Source organism: Cervus elaphus, chromosome X, assembly GCF_910594005.1.
Source record: "Cervus elaphus chromosome X, mCerEla1.1, whole genome shotgun sequence".
Taxonomy (NCBI): Eukaryota; Metazoa; Chordata; class Mammalia; order Artiodactyla; family Cervidae; genus Cervus; species Cervus elaphus.
In genome coordinates, this window is record NC_057848.1 from 56,716,807 (window position 1) to 56,736,398 (window position 19,592).

Sequence of the window (19,592 nt, forward strand, 5' to 3'; positions counted from 1 at the left end):
TCTGCATTCCATGGACAAAAAGTGATACAGAAAAGTGATAGATCAAACTAAGAAGGTATGTGGCTAAGTGCTAAGTTGGGTGGTGTAGAGTTTCAGGGACATGCGTAGACAGATGGAGGGATTCATTGGGGGCCCTTAAAGGAGAGAGAAGTCATCTTAGAGAAAGGACCAGGCACTCGTATTTGTAAAGCACTTAGATGAGTGTCTGGTGCATAGTAAAAGCTTTGTATGTGTTTATGAAATAAAAATGCCCAACTGATATTTCTATGCCAGCAGGATTTTATTTTTTCCCTAAGAATATACAAAAAAACTTTTTAAAAAAGCTCATTCATGAAATCACCATGAGTTGTTCTTTCTCAAAAGCACACATGGGAGGGTCATAAGAGCTTCTATTTGTCTGCTTGATGATGTGGGGCTCGGCTCTGCCCTCTTTCATTGTAGACACAACGCAGACAATAGCAGTTGGGCCTTTGGCTGGATTGTGACAAGGTGAACACTTCATAGCATGTCTCGCCATTTCGGGTTGTGATCCCTCCATTGGGGGCCAAATTCCTGGAACAGGCCATTGTGAGCCATGGGGAACATATCGGGGCAGTGCATGACACTGGAATCACATACGTAGATGAGGTACGCTTGGAAGTGTAGTATATCTCGGTGCTGTAGAGAACCGTGTCCTGGGAGATAGCCTTGGCCCTGATACCACATTCTGTCACACGGTAGGTGAATTGGTAGGCATATGGCTGAACATGGTTGGCAGGGCAACCCAGGCCCAAGTGTAGCTCATGGAAGTGCACATATACGTCGTTGTTCAACATGAAGGGGTGTACCGTGACCATGAACCAGTCTGTGGAGCACAGTACAGTCATTGGATTTTGTCCGGAACAGGCTGAAAACACAGAGGTGAGGATGATCAGCTCGAAAACTTTCATTCTGGTAGCTTATCAGGTAACGACTCTCAGGAAACAGGAAGCTATCCCGTGAGGAGTTCTAGAGCACACAAAAACACAAAAGGTAAATAATTTTATTTCTTATGGTAAGTTCAAACATGACCATTTAAAATAAACAAAAGGCCAGGGACTTCCTTGGTGGTCCAGTGGTTAAGATTCCTTGCATCCACTGCAGGGGACATGGGTTCAATTCCTGGTCCAGGAACTAAGATTCCGTATGCCATGCAGTGTAGCCAAAAAAAAAAAAAAAAAAAAAGAGGCCATTCTTAAAGCATTGGAAAAAAAATTGAAGAGAGTAGAACTTAAATGTTCTCACTGAAAAGAAAAAAAGCTAAACATGTGAGGTGAGGGATGTGTTTAATTAACTCAATAGGGGGAATTCTTTCACAATGTAAATGTATGTCAGATCAACATGTTGTACACTTTAAATCTCTTCCAATTTTATTTGTCTATTATACCTCAATAAAACTGAAAAAAAAATAAGAAACAAAGGAAAATATCGTTGTGAGAGGGAACTGAATTTTTATTTCATTGTTGGAACTCATGGGTTTCTAGATAACTACAATAATTTCTTTAAATGACTTTACCATGTTGTTTTGGTATAAAACACAACTCCCTCACATATACAATGAAAGTCTACACTGATTAGGAGTAGCATTCCTTTGTGTGCAACCCCAACAAAAAAGAAAACAAAACTGTTTTCATGCCAAACATTAAATAAGGTGACAGAAAATAACAGTTTAATTCAAGCTGACAGCACTTTCCTCCTGAAGGCCCCAATGTCCTCCCCTATACCATACTAATGAACTCTTCTCTATTGCCGTCTTTTGGTTAGCAACAAATTTAATGAAATGAAAACCCAGCAAGAAATTGTGGTTTATTTCCAACAAACAAGTGGCTCACTTAAAGGGATCAAATGAATGCTTTTAAAATGCCAGCAGTAGCATCATAGGCCATTAAAACCAACAGATTCCCTAATATATTCCTCAGGGCACCTTGTAAAATAGTGAAATTGCAGAAATAAAAACATAACGGTTTTATTTTGACATTTCCCCATCCATATTACACATGAAAACTACACAAAAGTCCCATATTGAAGAAAGCAAGTCATGGGTTTGCACTTTACACATTGATTGTCAAGGCATCTCTTAAGGTGTTCTTTGTGGCCATGGCTTGCACCTCATGGAGTCATATGCTTTGCTTGACATTCTTTTATTTTCACTGGTCTTTTAAATTTATTTTCTTTTTCAATAGGAAGCTTTCTAGCCATTTCCCAGTCCTATTGCTTTTACCTCCTAAAGAGTGACAGGCAGAGTAATAAAAAGGAGTCAAGCTAAGAACAAGTGTCTAAAGCACTGCTTCAGAAGGGGTACACATGAAGAAAGAAGGAAGGAACAGGAATATCATCACATATTGTTCAACTCAGCTTTCATTTTAAAATTTTAAAAGTGAAAATAGAATAAATCAAATAGAAAAGTGCCTAAAATTTCAAAGGAAATGTCTATGCAGGGTTTTACTTTTGTTCCTTGATGAGTTAAGTAATCCTTGAGTAAATGAACTCATTGATCTCTTGAGTGTCTACTATGTGCCCAGCACTGTGCTAAATAAAAAAGCATCCTAAGAGAGTTCTTTCTTCCCCTCTTTCTCAGTTGCAAAAATGCAGCTCTTTATCTTCCTTTGATACTGATGAATTTGCTGTTTTCTTTAATGGCAGAGGAGCCCACTAGCCAGCTGCTGTGGCCTGGATGAAAAGTTTTGTTTTTATGTCAGCACTTGATCGGATTGGTGCCACTGTCTTTCCCTCCCTTGTTACTGACTCCTTATTCTCTTGAGGATGTTGAGGTGTAAAGAGAAGCCTGAGAGGTTTACCTGGCTCCTTCCTTTCCTCTTTGTTCTGAAATGTCTCTCTTAAGACTATTTTTTGGTTTGTTTTTCAAACCAAAGCAAAAAAAGAAAGAAAAAAAAAAAGAAAAAACCAACCAAAAATAACAGCAGCAACAAACCGAACACTCAACCTTCTTACCCCTCCAACAAACCAACCAAACAAAATAAAGTGATGATGACCACAGCAACAACAAAAACCAAGTCAATTCTGATGCCAGCTGCTCCTGGATAATGACTCAACAGCTAAATAAACAAGCTACTTGCTCCAGAATGATGTGTATTTGCTGAGGTTGCTTCTGGAAGCTGAGGTCATCACTCCATCACTGCTGCACTATTGTCTGGGTCTCAGGAAGATCACCTTGTCCTGAGCTCGCTTTAGGAGCGTCCTTCTCTCTCTCTCTCTCCCCCTCTTTCCTCCTTCCTTCACGTCGTCTCACAGTCTGGACCTATTTGCCCTGAGCAAAAACCTCCCTTTTAAGCACTTCCTGGAATAGGTCAGGGAAACAATCCTTCCACTCCAGTTTTGTTGCTCAAACCCCAAAACTGAGACCAAGTTTAAGGCTGTGTTCTCATCCAGGGAGTTACCCATCCACTTCTTCTCCTTCCCTTGAACATCTTTTCTATCTTCCCTTCTCCTCCTTCTCATGGTTAATCCAAAGAGAATTATAAAAAGCCCAGATTGTCTGAGAAACATTACAGTTGCCCCCAAACCAATCATTTTAGACTACCTCACTCTCACCCCCAATATTAACTTTTTGAATTACGTTCACTGAATCAGTCTTGAAGGAAGGGGTTTAGTAAACATCACTGAGTTTGGGAGTTTATTTAGCATAGGACAGAATTTGTTTCCTCTGATTTTCTTGTAACCACAAGATTGCCACAAGATTGGAGCAATAAATGTGTGTGACAACATAGCTTGGGCTCAGATAAAACTGAAAAATGAAGTTAGTGGGACCTATGTTTAAGACTGCATCTCTAGGGACTTCCCTGGTGGTCCAGAGGTTAAGACTCTGTGCCTCCAATGCAGCGGGTGCTGGACCGATCCCTAGTTGGGGAACTAAGATCCCATAAGCTGTGTGTGACCAAAGGAAAAAAAATGGCTGCATCCCTAAGGTGAGAGAGAGGAGTTGGGACATCACGAGAGAGCAGAAGGCACTTGCTAATGAACTTGCTAAGGCTTAGCTTAATGCCGCTCTTGGGGAGTTGCTCCGTTTTGCTGAGCACAGGTCATCAGAAGTGGGCAGCCTCCCTTCCCTAATGCCTGCAATTCCCAGGGAAGTTAGAGGGTGTGTGTGTGGGAGTGTGGGTGTGAGTTAAGGGATGGTTATAACTCATTCACAACACAGTGTGAATTCATCAAGTCAGCAGCCCTTTCTAACATCCAGCTGAGATGTGCTGGTAGAATGGGATCTTGGACTTGACTGGGGAGGGAGAGGGTGGGCTTTGATTACAGGGTGAGGGGGAGCAGAGGAAAAAGAGGGTTGAAGGGCTAATGATGGGAAGGGGGTGAGAGAAGAGAGGGCTGTGCGGGATGCCAAATGAGAGCTATTTTTAGCCATAGTTGGGTCTGTGCACAGCATCGCAGGAGCTGAGGGAGTTGAGATTTGGGGAAGAAATAACTGCAGAGAGGGGAACGCTCACCCTGGCTTCTTAGAGGAGGTTGGACTGTTAGAAAAACTGCAAATTATCCCTGTGACATCCCAGAATCTATGAGTTTCGATGCATTTGTATAACCAAACAGGGCTCAGCTATTGGTACCTACAGTCCTGAACTGAACTATAGAGAGGCCAGCAAATCCAGAGCTGCTAATGACACGTGGATGCAAAATGTTTGCTTTCCTTGTAGCTATAGAGTACAGTAGCTTTCTGTTTTTCTAAATGTGGTTTATGCATACACAGTTTCCATCAGTCCTTTCAAAAGAGTTTTCCTCCTTTCCCCTTTTAAAAAAATTCCCGAATAAGCCTAAATCTTAATACATCTTTTACATTAAAAAAAAAGAAACGTTTCATTCTGGGAATATGAACTCTATTTCTTAATGTCTTACAAGAAAGAGATTGAATATTGGTCTAAACACAGAGCATTTTTAATCTCAGGGAAAAAAAGATACTTTTCAAGAGAGACAAAAGCTGAAGTCCAACTTAGTCTTGTGATGTTGGTGAGCGAATGGAGATGTATAACACAAATCTCCTTGAAAGCAGACAGGACTTTTGCCTCCCCATCGCCTCTGATGTCGTTAAAGACACATATGAACTCTTTGCATGGGGAATGGGGAGGGGAATTAGCTAAACATTTCCACATCTGGTTTGAGAACAGTTTGGAAAAAGAATTCACTCCATAGGCTCCTGGAAGCTTTTGGGGTCGACAGTTATTTATTTTTAAAATTCAGTATACTCATGACAGCAGAGTTATCACTTGTATATTGTTTTCCCAGAATCTTGTTGTCAAAACAAAAGGAAACAGAGGGGAAAAGGAAACTCCAAGGCAGTATGCAATTATCTCAGGGAAATATAACTGTCAGGGCATTGATTTGCAGCAAAGTTTGTTCACGCTCTTGCAGCTGATTTGAAGAAAAATGAATCTGAGTTGGAATAAAAATCCTTCTAAAAAATAAAAACAGAAGAATCCTAACACTCTGTGGACCCTTTAGTTTAGAAATTCAAATAGTCACATGTTGACTTTGCCCAGCCAACTATCTCAAAGCTTGGGAGCCTTTTAAAATTGAGGCCCAGTTTTAAAAAATTACTTGGTTTGCTGCTCTCAAAGAAAGTGAGCATTGTGATTATATTAATGATGCTGAAGGTACATTAAGGTGAGTTAGAAAATTAAATTACTGCTTTGGTAGAATTTACATTCATTCTAAAGAAATCTGGGCCCAGTTTCGTTTTCTAGCCTCACGAAGCAAGCTGTTAAAGTAACCACACATTATTCATTGTTTGGTGAGGAAGAAGAATTATGAACTGCTAATGCTTAACAATGTCCATTCTCTCAACCGAGGAAAACACCTTGACTCAACCCTAGGAAAGATTTCATTCAAATTAAACTAATCATTAAAAGTGTTTTTTTTTTCTCTGATTCTAAAGGTGGAAACAGTGGAGGGAAAAAACTGTAGAAAAATTGGGAGATATAGAAAAAAAAGAAAGCATTCTTTGATCTCAAAATAATCATTGTTAAATTTTTAGTTTCTATACTTTTAGTTTTGGGGGGAGCAGAAAAGTCTATATAAATATATATGATCCAAAGTCGTTTCTGAAAAAAAAAAAAAGGGCAAGGCTTTTTGAAAGCTGTTTTTAATTTTTGACATTGAATTTGAAGGCAATCAAAGCATTATTTTTGTTTGGGCCATCTGGTTTTGTTCTTATAATCTGTTAAGCTATCAAGCATAGTTTAAATGTCATGGTTCATCTCATGCACAAATAAAGGTTGCGAAATAAGTAAGAATCCAAGCTCCTTGTAAGAGAGAGAAGTTTTCGCTGGGTCATAAATTTGGTTACTAAAAGGTGAGGAGTCTGATGTGAAATCAAGTCATAATAAACCTATGAAACAAGGGTAAACCATACCCTGACTGAACATAAGCATTTCCAATAAATATAGAAAGCTGCATTTTGGTGGAAATGGCAAATATCAGGTTATGGGAACTCGCTCCCTTTCGTGAAGAGAAGCTGAGTTCAGTTTTTAAAGTTGAACGAAGGGATGTATTTCATAATTTCCATAAAATGTAAGGAAAATCCCAAATGTGTGCCCCTAATCCAGTTTATGTGTTAATTTAATAATTTATTTGAGTTTGATTTTTCAGAAAATGACACCCTTTGCCACAAAGCCCCAGAGTCCCTTCTCATTTCAAAAGACAAGGTAAGTTTGTGTCTGGGCAGAGGTTGCAAGTCCGCAGCAGCATAGCCGCCTTTTTAACCCATTAGTCATCTCTGGAAGGCTGCCCAAACCAGAGAAAGGCTCCTTCGCCCAAGATGACTTCCGGGTGTTACCATCAGAAGGCCGGGGACTGAATCAGACGCTCCTTCAAGGGCTTCACCACCTCTTTGATACACCTGTGTCAATAAACAAGGACTCTAGATGGCTTTCAAAAATGGTCAGGCACATTCCTCTCTCCCTTTCAAAATTGGGATTTTTGGGTACAGGTTTTCTTAAAGTGAGGTGCACGTCTACGGCCCCAGCTGAAGGATGGCTTAAGTCCAAATCAAACCACAGTTGACTACAGACTGTTTGGCTGATTTTTACCTGACTTGACTAATATGTGGCTCTCCCAAACCCAAAGCTACCTTGTGTGTGCCCCCACCCAGAATGTGGCCACTTGGTCCACGTGTGTACACCCTGACTGAGGCCATTCACCATCCCTTGGCTCCCGAGAGGGAGAAAGGGTTTAGAAAAGGTTTCTTTGGTAGGAAAGCTGTTGCCCATTGTTAGGGAGCCTATAGCTTGGGAGGCTTGCCTGCATATTGGAATAGGTAAAGAGGCATTGCCCTGAGGCCAGGACATTGTAGGAAAAACAAATCCTTCTCTCCCTCTCTCTTTCTCTCACACACATATACAGGCACACACAGATGGACAAATGGATGAATACACAGACACACACATTAAGAAGAAAGGAAAACCCAAATCTATTTCCTGCTGTTGCCATGATCCTTACTATTTTTTCCCACCCCTTAATGCTTGGGCTGTAAATTCTTTAGGGAGCTGAGTCTTGATCTACTATAGTGTCTGGTACATGGTAAATACTCAGTACATAGTTATTGGATAAAAGAATGAAGGAACCACCAGAAATTACCATCTTCCCCTGTGCCTCCTTATCCAACTCCTAAAGGCCTGAACCTTGTTACTGGCTAAATCTCTCCTCCACTCATTCCCCAAACTCCTCCTTGAAGTCCTGGGGCAACAGTGAAAATTTTCTTGGTAGAAAGTGTGGGGCCCACATCAAGAGTCCTGCCCACTTATCCACCTGCCTATCTACTGAGCTTCCTGATGCCAAGGGCTGTATGTCGGCCCAGGCCAACTGTACCCACTGCCCTCTCGATTAGCTCCTAGCCAGCTACTCCAAACGGAGCCAGCACTCCGTGCACTAACTCCCTGACCCGGGTCACTGTCCTCCTTCCTGCTATTAAGCAACCAAGCAACAAGTAGCAGCATGCCTAGATGTAATGGGAGATTCACAGGCTACCCCCACTCTGATGGTATCAGATAAGTGAATGAAGTCAACCTCTGCACAGAAGATAGGTGCAACTTTCTCTGGTCTGGCTTTACATGGGAGGAGAGAAGAAATTCTTAAGACCACCCAGACCAAGTCAGGCAACTGAGAGACACAGTATCATCAGAACTGAAAGTCTCAGGTCCACAAGGTACTGAAGAGTGCTGGGTGCCTAGAAGGGGCTTCCTGGAACCACTGGGTTGACTGAAGCCAGTGGACACAGATCTCCTAAGTCGCCCATGGATGGATTCCCTTAGCTACAAGGAGGAACCAAAACATGGGCTGGATGTCTGTTCCTCCTTATAGCTCATCTACATGTCCACTGTCAGTTCTGAGCACAGAGGTGGAAATCAAAAAGCACCAGAGGTTTCTGAAAAATCAGAGGCAAGATGGATTAAGTCTTCCCCAGCGCAAGCTGACCCTTGGCTCACTCTGGGCCAGACTCGCTCAATCCACTCCACCAACTCTAGACTGAGAGAGATCCAGGCAAACTCCAGGTTTTGTTTCAGTGCCCCCAGCCTGAGTGCTCCCCTAGAATGCTTTGAAGTTGACCCCATCTCCACATGTGCTATTGTATTTCACTGGTAGATATCACTCTCCACCTCTGCCATCTGTAACTTTTATATAACAAAAATTTGACTTTTGGTATGATAGGTCCTTATCCCAGAAATGTTGAAAAACTTAAGACAGAGTGTCGGCTTGATACCTTCTCTATGCAATTAGTCTTTCATTAAAATAGATACATGATATGTTGAACCTGTGTTCATCATCTGTCTATTATAATGTATATATATTTAAAAGTAAATATATAACATATAATGTTAGGCTAACCTGTTACATTATTATATCTGATAATATATACATATGTGGTATATAATACTATTAAAATATATATTAACAACAAAAAGAGGAGGGTCTCTACTCCTGAAAATCTATCTTCCCCTTAACTAAGAACAAAGGCCTCTTTTCTGAAAGATTTCTCAAGGGCCAAGCTGTTGAACTTACATCATTTACCTATAAATGTATATGTGTGTATATATATACACATATACATGTGGAATTATGTCCCCTCATATTCATATGTTGAAGTCCTCACCCCCAGTACCCCAGAATGTAACCTTATTTGGAAATAGGGTCTTTATAGAGATAATGAAATTAAAATGAGATCATTAGGGTGGGCTCTAATCCAATATGACTGATGCTCTTACTAAAAGGGGAAATTTGGACACAGAGGGAAGATGATGTGAAGTCACAGGGAGAAGACAGCCACATGACTGGAGCGATGCATTTACAAGCCAAAGAAGGCCCAGGATTTTCATCAAACATCAGAAACTAGAAGAGGCAATGAAGGATCCTCTCCTAGAGCCATCAGAGAGAGAGCATGGCCCTGATGACATTTTGATCTTGGACTTCTAGCTTCCAGAACTGTGAGAGAATATACTTTTGTTGTTTTAAGCCTCCCAGTTTGGGCTACTTTGTACAGCAGCCTTAGGAAACTAATAAATATATTTTTCCAACAAATTGAACAGACACACATGCCTCCTTCCTGAGATAAGAGTTTGAAAGGATGAACATTCTGACTCTTTGTCTTGTTACAACGTTAAATTCCCCTTGGGATTAGGAAGATACTAACTAACCAGGATTGGAGACAGGAAGTTGTAAAGAAAGGAGGCTGTCTAAAGGTACTGTCTAAAGCTGCTGGTGGTACTGGATGCTGCAAGAGAGTGAAAGGAGGGAGGGAGAGAGATTTTAGTGTAACATCAGGAAGGCTTTTTCTAACTTTAAAAGTTGTCCAAAAATGCACAGAGAAGTCTGTTGTAGAACTAAGCTTCCTTGGTTCTCTGCAGGCCTTCTGGTAGAGTCTGGGTGGTCACTTGTCAGGATGGCTGGAGAGGGAATTCCTGTCCTATGTGGGAGGTTAGATTATAGTGTCTTGAAGGCTCTATCACCAAATGCCGCATGTGTGTTCCCATGTGTGTGTTCGTAATATATGATCATAACTCATAATGTGTTCATAATCATGTATTATAATGTGGTCATAATTAGTGCATATATTATGAATACAGGCAGGAGAGAATACACACACACACACAGTATGCAGTTATTTACATACATCTTCCTGATATATACAGGACTACACAATACAGCCTCACAGGGACCTGAGTCTTCAGCCAGGTTTTTGTTGTGACTGGCCCTTGTTGATATTGGTGGCAGTGACAAGGATAAGGTGCCAGGGGAGAAGGGAGGGTGAGTCACAATGTAGCCATCAGAATGGGGCTTACTGTCTAGCTCTAAATGATGGGGGGCTGACTTGACCTTTTCAAGCAGCACAACTTCTGAAAGTCTCACACTGGGGGTTCTCTTTACAAACTTCCTGCACTGAATGGAATGGTTGGGGCTCTGCTCCTTGGAACTAGCGTCATAGCTACAGGGCAAGTGCTCAAAAGTCTAAATATTCTCTATTCAACCTAGAAAGGAGTGGGGGGAACAACAACCCCCCCCCCCGACTCTTTTTGTGCTTCTTTGCAATGTTCTAAGCAATTACAGAATCCTAGGATTTTTGGAAGTTTGTTTCAATATATATGAGTCACATGTGGCAATAAATCTCTCCTTTTTTCTTTAGTTTGGCTATCTTTTCTGTGTATAGAGACACCCCTCCCATAGAGTGTGTTCTCTCGTTATCTCCGTTGATCCTTGCAGCAATCCTGTAAGGTCCTCAAAAGCAAACATCACATGTTAAAACTGTGGAAATGGGGGCCCAGAAGGGTGGAGACTCTAGGCCTTGGGCCTTCCCAGGAGCCTGCCTGGTTTCTCTTCGCCTTTACGCCAGATACAAAATTGGAAGATACTATAGTGAGCAAATCATTGTGGCAAGGAAGGGAAAGTCCTGCAATGACTTGACCTATGGACCACTGCTTCAAGATACGTGGCGAACTCTGCGTCAGTGCTGGCGGCTGGGTTGTTTAGGAGAGGGAGAAGAATTGACCCTCAAACTCAGCCAAGGGAGCAGAGCAAACAAAAGGAACAGAGGGCCTTTGGGAGCAACTTCCCACAGCTGCGAAAAGCTGAGAGAAGCTCTAAGAGGGCAAATGGCAGTGAAGGGCAGAGACCGAACTTTCCAGAATAGCCCCAGGTTTGAAAATGATAAGAGGAAGAACAGAGTATTCACAGGCTGAAGATGGCAGACCTGTTAGACAGAGGCTGAACGTGTCATTTGTGTTTCCACTGTCACTTTTTAAAGTTTTCTTTGTATTCCTAAGTTATGGGAACAAGGAAACTGAGTCCACCCAAGGCTGTTCATCTGGTGGAGAAACTGAAATTCCTCTGAAGAAGGAAGGAAGGAAACAAACATTTACTGAGACACTGTGTTAAGAGGCTTTACTTGCCGTATCTCACTGAATCCTCACAGCAACCCCGTGTGGGAGGTACTCTTAGTAATGGCCCCATTTTACAGAAGAAGAAGTTGAGGCTCAGATACATTAGGGAACTCACTAAAGACACAAAGCTAGTAAGTGGCAAAAACAGGATTGGAAGCATCTGCCATAAGCATGGAGCTTCCAGAGTTTTCTCTCTAGTATTTGCCAGTGCTAGGAAAATAATACAGGGCAGGTGTCTGACAAAGAGGACATTACAAAAAGAGGCATAGATTATTTATGGGGTGATGACAGATGGGAAGGTGAGGAAATTAATAGCTTTTCAAACAGAGGGAATTGAGAAAAAAAGCAATAAATGAGAGACAGAAATTCAGAAGTGCTCAGAGAAGATAATTCGAGGTCACTGATCACTCCTTGTAGTTTTGACTTCTTAAGACCAAGCTGTCATTCCTGATTTCAATGGAACACATTTATTCCATGAGCTGCATGGTGACCCAGAGTATAATGCACCTTAGGACATGCTGTATATTCAGGCCTTCCCCATCTATTTTTGACAAGGGAAATGGGCATAACTTCTGTACAAAGCCACCAAATATGGCAACCGCAACTCTGAAGAATGGCCTGCAAGCTCAAGCCTCAAGATCTCTATGACTGGATAAAAGGTACCGCACTTTCTCAAACTCTTGCATTTGTTACAGAAGTGGGGAATCACATGGTCCTGCTTCCACCCTGAGGACAGAGATTGTGTCTCTTTCTGATTTCATCATGTCTTTAAAAGGAATGCTGGGGTATGTTTACCAGGCCTGGATGTTTGTGAAGCTATGTGCAGGGCTTGGATGGGAGGGGGAAGAGAACAGACCACTGAAAGGGACTTCACATTGGCTCCATGTTCTAAATAACTTGCTGGGCAGCCCCAGTGCCCTCATAAAAGTTGAGCTTCCAGAAACATTTTAGTACTCACTTTAAAAAAAGCCCACGTGGTGAGCGTTAAAGCAGTGGGGCTGGGATGTTCTTGGTTCCTGGTCAAAGGCACTAGCTTGAGATGTTGGAGAAAGGAACTGAGCTGGTTTCCCCTAATACTACCATCTGGCATTCTCTCAGACTCCTCATGAAGAATCTTACATTGTTTGAGCCATGCACTAGCTTACAATAAGAACTGAACAACTGTGGCCCCCAGCTGTTAGAAATCAAGACAGAGCTATTAAAACCAGCAGGGCCGACCCAGCAGTAGAGCCTGGCCATTTTGCATGGAAGGCGACCCTCTCCTAAACCAGGGGATTAGTGTGTTCACGTTGGGACAGTCACTGAAGCAGGTGCTCATTCTCTGGGTGGTTCAGAGTTATTTTTCTGACTGCCTAGAGGTAGAGGCTGAAATAGAGTAAGTCCTCAAAGGGCACGACCCCATCCAGGGGATTGGGAGATAAGGGAGATATTCCTTGTTCTTTGCTCCCTTGGAAAATGGAAAGACAAACTCTTGGCACAAAATGGTAGCTGCCCTGGTGTTTGTGCTACAAAACCAGGGGGAAGGAGCAGATGAAAGAAATAGGAAGGATTGTCCTTCTCAAGGTATATCGTCATTTAGGACACATCACTAGGAATGTATGTTCAAATTCTGAATCTCTAATTAAGCAACACTTTCGAAAGGGCCACCTTATCATTGTTTATAAAATAAACTGATTTTCAGGAAGGGGGATTTTCCCCTTCATTTGAGAGATTTTGCTGGTGAGGGATCATCAAACTAGGAGGCATTTTTTAAAAAATCAAGTTTTTAAGTAGTATTTGTTATTTCTAAATATAAGAATTTATGGTTTTACTTTGTCTTCTGAAGATTCCATGAGCTTATCTATAAAGGTGACTAAAAATTTGGTGCTAGTAATGTCCTGGTTATGATTCCTCCTATATGGATACATGCTTGGGACGTCTAGGCTGATTGGGCATTGGGAATAATAAGTGGTCTTGGAGAGGAGATTACAGAGGAGACAGTGACGTAGCTCACTTACAGGACAGAAATGGGTGACATTTATATGGACAGGGAAAGGGTGAGAAGAAAGTCTGAGGAAAGACTCTTCAAAATAATATCATAGAGGGCTCAAGGCAAGATGATACTCTAGCAGCTAAGTGGCTTTGTTGTGTCAGAGAAACCTGGTATAAAACGGTGCTCAGTTTTTACATGCTGAGTAACCCTGGGCTTACTAAGTGTTGCTTTCCTCATTTGTTACTCCTCTAAGTGTTGCTTTCCTCATTTGTAAAATAAGGATAGTAACAACAACAACAATACTTCCTAGGGTTGTTGTGAGGAGTAAATGAAACCAATGAGTGTAAAAGTGCTTAGTATAGTTCCTGACATGTAAGTGCTCAATAAATGGGAGCTATTATTAAAAACCATTCCTTTTTTTTTTTGGCCGTGGCACAAGGTTTGTAGGATTTTAGTCTCCTGACTAGGGATTCAACCCAGGCCCACTGCAGTGAAAGTGCTGAGTCTTAGCCACTGGACCTCCAGGGAGTCCCCTAAAATCATGATTCTTGAATACAAAAACTAAAGTAAACTAGGCAGATAAACAGGGCTCATAGAACCTTTTAGAAGCTCCTAAACTACTTCCCTGGTGGCTCAGATGTTAAAGAATCTGCCTGTAATGCAGGAGACCTGGGTTCAGTCTCTGGGTCGGGAAGTTCCACTGGCAACCCACTCCAGTATTCTTGCCTGGAGAGTTCCATGGACAGAGGAGCCTGGAAAGCTACAGTCCATGGGGTCTCAAAGAGTCGGACACGACTGAGTGACTAATGCTATACTTTCAAACTATTTTAATGCTGACATCTAAACCACATTCTGAGTTTTTTAAATGCCTGGGCATTGGAAATAGACCTAAGCTTGAACTGGGGCTATGTTGCTTCCTAGCTGGGTGACCTTGGGCAAGTCACTTCCCCCTCCTGGCCTTAGTTTCCTCATAAAGAAACAGGCCCAGGTTTAAAAACTACCTCTTGGGTTGGAGGGTTGAATGAGGTAGGAGAGATGGCACAACCAGAGCCTGGCACAGAGCAAGTGCCTGATAAACGAGACCTATAGCCAGGGCTTGGGCAGACAGCCTGGCTGTGGGTTTCCTTTCACCCCCACTTCCCTCCACCCCCTTGTGAGTCCCAGCTGGACTCTCATCAGTCTGCCACTCTCCCTAGGGGGTTGCTGGAAATTCCTGGCAAGGATGTCTCCAACAGGGATGAATTTTGGATATTCCTCCATCCACCCCTGTTACCACTTGAATTATGGGGAGAGAGAGAAGGAGAGAAGACCTATTGAGAGGGAGAGGAGAAAACAAGCGTCTTCTGTACACTCCTGCCCTGGCGAGCCCAGGCTTATGCCTGAAATAGGTGTTCGGTAAATACTTGAGGAATGTATGTACAAATGAATGAAAAAAAAGAGGCGGTGGGCAGGCATCCGGGAAGGCAGAGACAGAAATGAGATTTGTGGCAACCTTTTCCTGATGATGCACCCGCAACATCTCTCAATCGCAGGGGCCTGCCCAGTCAGGGGACCAAGGCCAACCCTAATCTTCTCCTTCCTCAGGCACAGGTTACCGGCAAATACCCATCACACCCGCTCCAAGACACCAGACAGAAGTGTGGTGGTGGATTGAAGCTCTCCACTTTGGGTTCAGAGCACCCGAATCTCTCAGCTGTGTAAGAAAACAGCTTAATTTCCTTGTTCATACAGGGATGTGCAGATAGAATCTCATCCAGCATTGTGAGATCCCTTCTTGTCCTGAGGATGAGCAGTTGGGGGGCCAGATGACCCATCCGCCAGCCACTTCCATGTCTCATACACAAGCAGCCTGACTACCAGGTTTTGCTGTGAACAATGTGCAAGTGAGTGAGGACACCTATACACACAGGTGGACCATCCGAGCATCGTATGTGCGTGACGACCGTGCAAGGCACTGAGGTGGAGGATTATGCTTTTTACCGGTGATGTCCTAAAACCTTCTGTGCCATGGCTTCTCAGTGCCTTTCATAAGCTCAACTTCTGTTCTGACATTTGTTTCAAATAAAGTTTCCTTCCATAAAAATACCACTTAAGGACACACATGCAGGAATGTGCATTTGGCCTTTCCTGGGTGTGAAATATTTTATTTGATGTGCTGATTTTCAAACTACATTGCTGGAAAATTAATATACACTTAATTGCCTGGGTGGCAACCTCTCACTACAGAAGCAACAGTGATTTGATCCTGAATCCTTGATTCTCGACCTCTTGCTGCCTGGGACTCCCAGCCTCAATGTCACACCCAGTCTCCTGTTGCCCACAAATTCTGCTAATGACACATAGAAACAGGCTCAACATCTTGAAAAGAGAAAAAACCCACCACCACCAACAAGGATCTGGAAAAAGAGTGTGAGGATTCCATCCTACGTGATTGAAAATTTTAAAAATATTTTAAAGAGAACCATTAAGCCAGGCCTTTCTAAGCCAGGAAACTTTTGATTGGTTCCACATTCACATCATCTCTGGCTCGATTTGGTTCTTGGGGTTTGACTCAGCAAGCTTTTGTATTATCTCATTCCACATATGCTGAGGGTGAGGGGTATCTCTAAGTTGCCCTTTTATAGTTAAAATATATATATATATATATATATAAGTGAAAATCAGAGCTGACTTCCACTGTGGGCAATTCCAGCTAATGGATCAGCATATGAGCCCTAGGCAGTATGTGGAGAGGACCCCGAGGTAGGGGTAATTTTGGCCTGGTGGCAGCTGGCTGGGCAGCTGGGAGTGAGCAGCTGCAGGAGGGGACTGCTTCCACAGAGGGTAGAATTTAAAGTTGGACTTCTGTGCAGAACTGTTCAAGTTGACCTGACCCTGGGTCGAATTCCATCCCTCGGTGTACGTTACCAGCTTATGCTTTGACGTGAGATGAACAGCGGTGGGGAAGTGAGCCAGGGCCATAACAAGGACCCTTGCCTACTTCTGGAGTCACAGCATTAGTGGGGAGATTTCAGGTCCCAAAGGTGGCACTTCTTATGTGATCTCCTTCCTCTCAATGCGATGTTTGGGTGGAGCTTCGCCAACAGGGTTCTCATTTAAAGTTTAGAATGTCCTTTCATAACTGTTGGAAAGGAGGTTTGCATATATAGAGAGTATCTAGGATTTGCCCACTTCTGTTTAAAAAAACAAAGACCCTTTTTGACTGTAAATTCTGTGCTCTGTAAATAAGTTTTGGGTCCAAGAAGACCGGAGACACACATTTTCATACCCTGCTGCCCACCCTGCTTCTGGAGCCCACAGCCACCGGAGGGGGAGGCATCTGCCTGGGAGGGGGCCACAAATGGATCCAAATAGACATATTTAGTTAGTCAACAAGCTCATCATCTTCTGAATTTTTAAAATTCACCGTGAGCAAATATAAGTGCAGGCTCCCTTTGAAAAAATGTACAGCATTTCCCTCAGAGCAACTCAGTAACTGCAGGAAGGCGAGAACCACATTCCATCCAGGTGTGCAGGACTGAACACCTGTGGGTTTGGGAACAAAGTCTCAGCTGCTCAACCTGAGGGGCCACGGCTAGAAAGGCAGAGTGCCTGGGCAAAGAGACACTGGCTGTCAGACCCCTTCTTTCCAGTAGAGTCCAAGGTCATCTGGCCATTGGTTCCGTATCACTTCTCCTTCCTCCTCCTCCGCACCTCTGACATTGACTGTGTGCTCACAATGTGCCCAGCACCCCACTAAGGGCCCTCTGAGCCTTTCTAAGTTTCCTTTCTTTCTCACTTGATTCGTGTACTACTTACAATGGCCCCCGCCTGGCACATCAGCTTATTTATGAGACCCGCTAGGTTTCAAGGTAGCAGGTGGGGGTAGGGAAGGGGATAGGTATTAATATCAATGTGGTTGTCCTTTCTGTCCCCCTGCTTAACCTCCAAACTAGAAAAAGGAGCAAGTTTCATGCAGAATAAATCAAATGTCAACACATTTCTTGGTTTTCTGAACTGGTAACATTTCCCCCTGCTTAAAAAATGTGGTCAGGCCTAGAAATAAGCCCAATGTATAAAGTTCTGACACTTGTATTCTCAGAGAATGCTGAATAAGGTCCGTATACAAAAAATATGCTCCTAGGAAAGTGTTGTAAAATGCCCTTGAGTAGATTTTAATGGATTATGATTTGATTAGCCATTCCCAGTTCAAGCTATTTTGCTGAAAACCACTCTCTTTGGAAAACTTGGTAATATTTGTATCTTGCCTGATTTTTTTCTATAGGCATCTGCCCTGTTCTGTGTGTGCCGGAATGAGATCCTCTTGGCAGGGGACACTGAGGTGATTTCAGGAAACTGTGTGTGTTTGGTGATTGCCAGTTGCTGATGGGTAAAGGACCACTTCTGAATCCAAACAAAAGCCTGGGCCAGGTGTGGGGAGGGGCATTATGAGAAAACAGTCAACTTGAGTATGACAGGCAAGGGGAGAATCCTCAAGGATATAGAAAGCTCAAGCTGGAGGAAGGGAGTAGAAACTCGGGATGAAATCAGTCAAGAGCAGTAGAAAGCAGAAGGGCATCTTGGGAAATAGTTGACTTAGTCAGGGGCCCAGGGAACCAAGTTAATTCCAGCCCTGCAGGCAGGGGAATGAGGGAGGGTTGAGCAACCACTCTGGTGTCAGGTGGCCATGAGGAGAGCAGTGTTCATTGTAACTTGGGAATTGCATGTGAAATTCAGCCAGCAAGGACCTTGTTTCCCCTAAGGGACTGGGGGTTGGAGGGAGCCTGGGTGGCCTGGGGCTGGATCATGGTATATTGAGAAGAAAAGGCAAGTTTATGAGTTAAAGGCTAAACAGGTTGGACCTGTCCTTGAAATGTACTGACGTGGAACATCTGCACCCCCCTTCCAATTCCTCCCACTGGAAAAATCTGGCTTCCTTGCTGACTGGTGGGGAGGGGGGCTCCTATGTGAGTAACAGGGAATGGAAACTTGGAGAAGCATGGGAAACAGTATTTGGGCTCTATGCTCAAAGTCTAAAGGAGACTCTTCTCAAATCTTTCGTGCTCACTCGATTTAACTCAGTTATTCCCATGGGGGAAATAAATAAAGGTAATGGAAACCATAATTTTTGATCCCTAACAGTCCTTATGTAGCCTGGGCAGGCATTCTAACCTAGCACTGGTTCCTGTTGGGTGATTTGGAGAGATCCTTGGTGGGTGGAAAGAAGCCCCCTAGAGGTGGACACATTTTCATACACAGCATCTGCAGGGCCTGGATTCCATGAAAAGAATGTACAACGGCTCCCCAAACTCAACAGGTAGGAAGCCTGTGCTTTATTATCATTAGCCCATGGACTTGAATAGTGCTTTTTACTCCAGAGTATCTCCATATCTATTCAGTCTATTCAGTGTGACTTCCCAGGTGGCACTAGTGATAAAGAACCCACCTGCCAATGCAGGAGACGTAAGAGACATGGGTTAGATCCCTGGGTCAGGAGATCCCTTGGAGAAGGAAATGGCAACCTGCTCCAGTATTCCTGCCTGGAGAATTCCATGGACAGAGGAGCCTGGCAGGCTACATGGGGCCTATGGGGTCACAAAGTCAGACATGACTGAAGCGACTTAGCATAGCACACAATGTGACATGTGGGATAAGTAGTGTTTTTTTCCTATTTTCATAATAGAGAAAATAAAAATCAAAGTTTATTTTTCTTAAAATGGTTTTCAGTAACTATGTTTAATTCAATGAAAATCTTGCTACCCTCTCCCTCTTCATTCATCTAACAAATATGTACCGAGCACCTTTTAGTAACACTAGTGTGTTAGATGCTTGCATGCATGCATAAGTCACTTCATTCCGGTCCAACTCTTTGCAACCCTATGGACCATAGCCAGCAAGGCCTCTCTGTCCATGGGATTCTGCAAGCAAGAATACTGGAGTGGTTTGCCATGCTCTTCTCCAGGGGATCTTCTTGACCCAGGGATCGAACTCGCATCTCTTATGTCTCCTGCATTTGGAGGCAGGTTTTTCACCACTAGCACCACCTGGGAAGCCCTGTTAGATGCTTGGGAATATACAAAAATGAACTAAGACAAGGTTCCAACATTCATTCCAGTTACAGTCCCAAATAGGAGACATGTGATAAACTCACATGTCATTATCTAACACTTAATAGTTAGCTTCAAAAACTTGTAACTAAAATTGTGATAAAGGACACCAAGGTCAGATTCAAGTGC

The 19,592-nt window shown here is 43.0% G+C and overlaps 1 protein-coding gene across 4 annotated transcripts in view; it reads right to left on the reverse strand.

Moving 5' to 3' along the window:
• Window positions 1-261: 261 nt before the first annotated feature.
• PLAC1 (placenta enriched 1) overlaps window positions 262-19,592 on the reverse strand; it is a 212,263-nt gene continuing 192,932 nt past the window's right edge. For all 4 annotated transcript variants that reach the window (XM_043896013.1, XM_043896015.1, XM_043896014.1 and 1 more), the window contains exon 2: window positions 262-987. In XM_043896013.1, the coding sequence (XP_043751948.1) occupies window positions 390-929 (540 nt within the window). In that variant the 5' untranslated portion in view covers window positions 930-987 and the 3' untranslated portion in view covers window positions 262-389. The remainder of the gene's footprint in view (window positions 988-19,592) is intronic.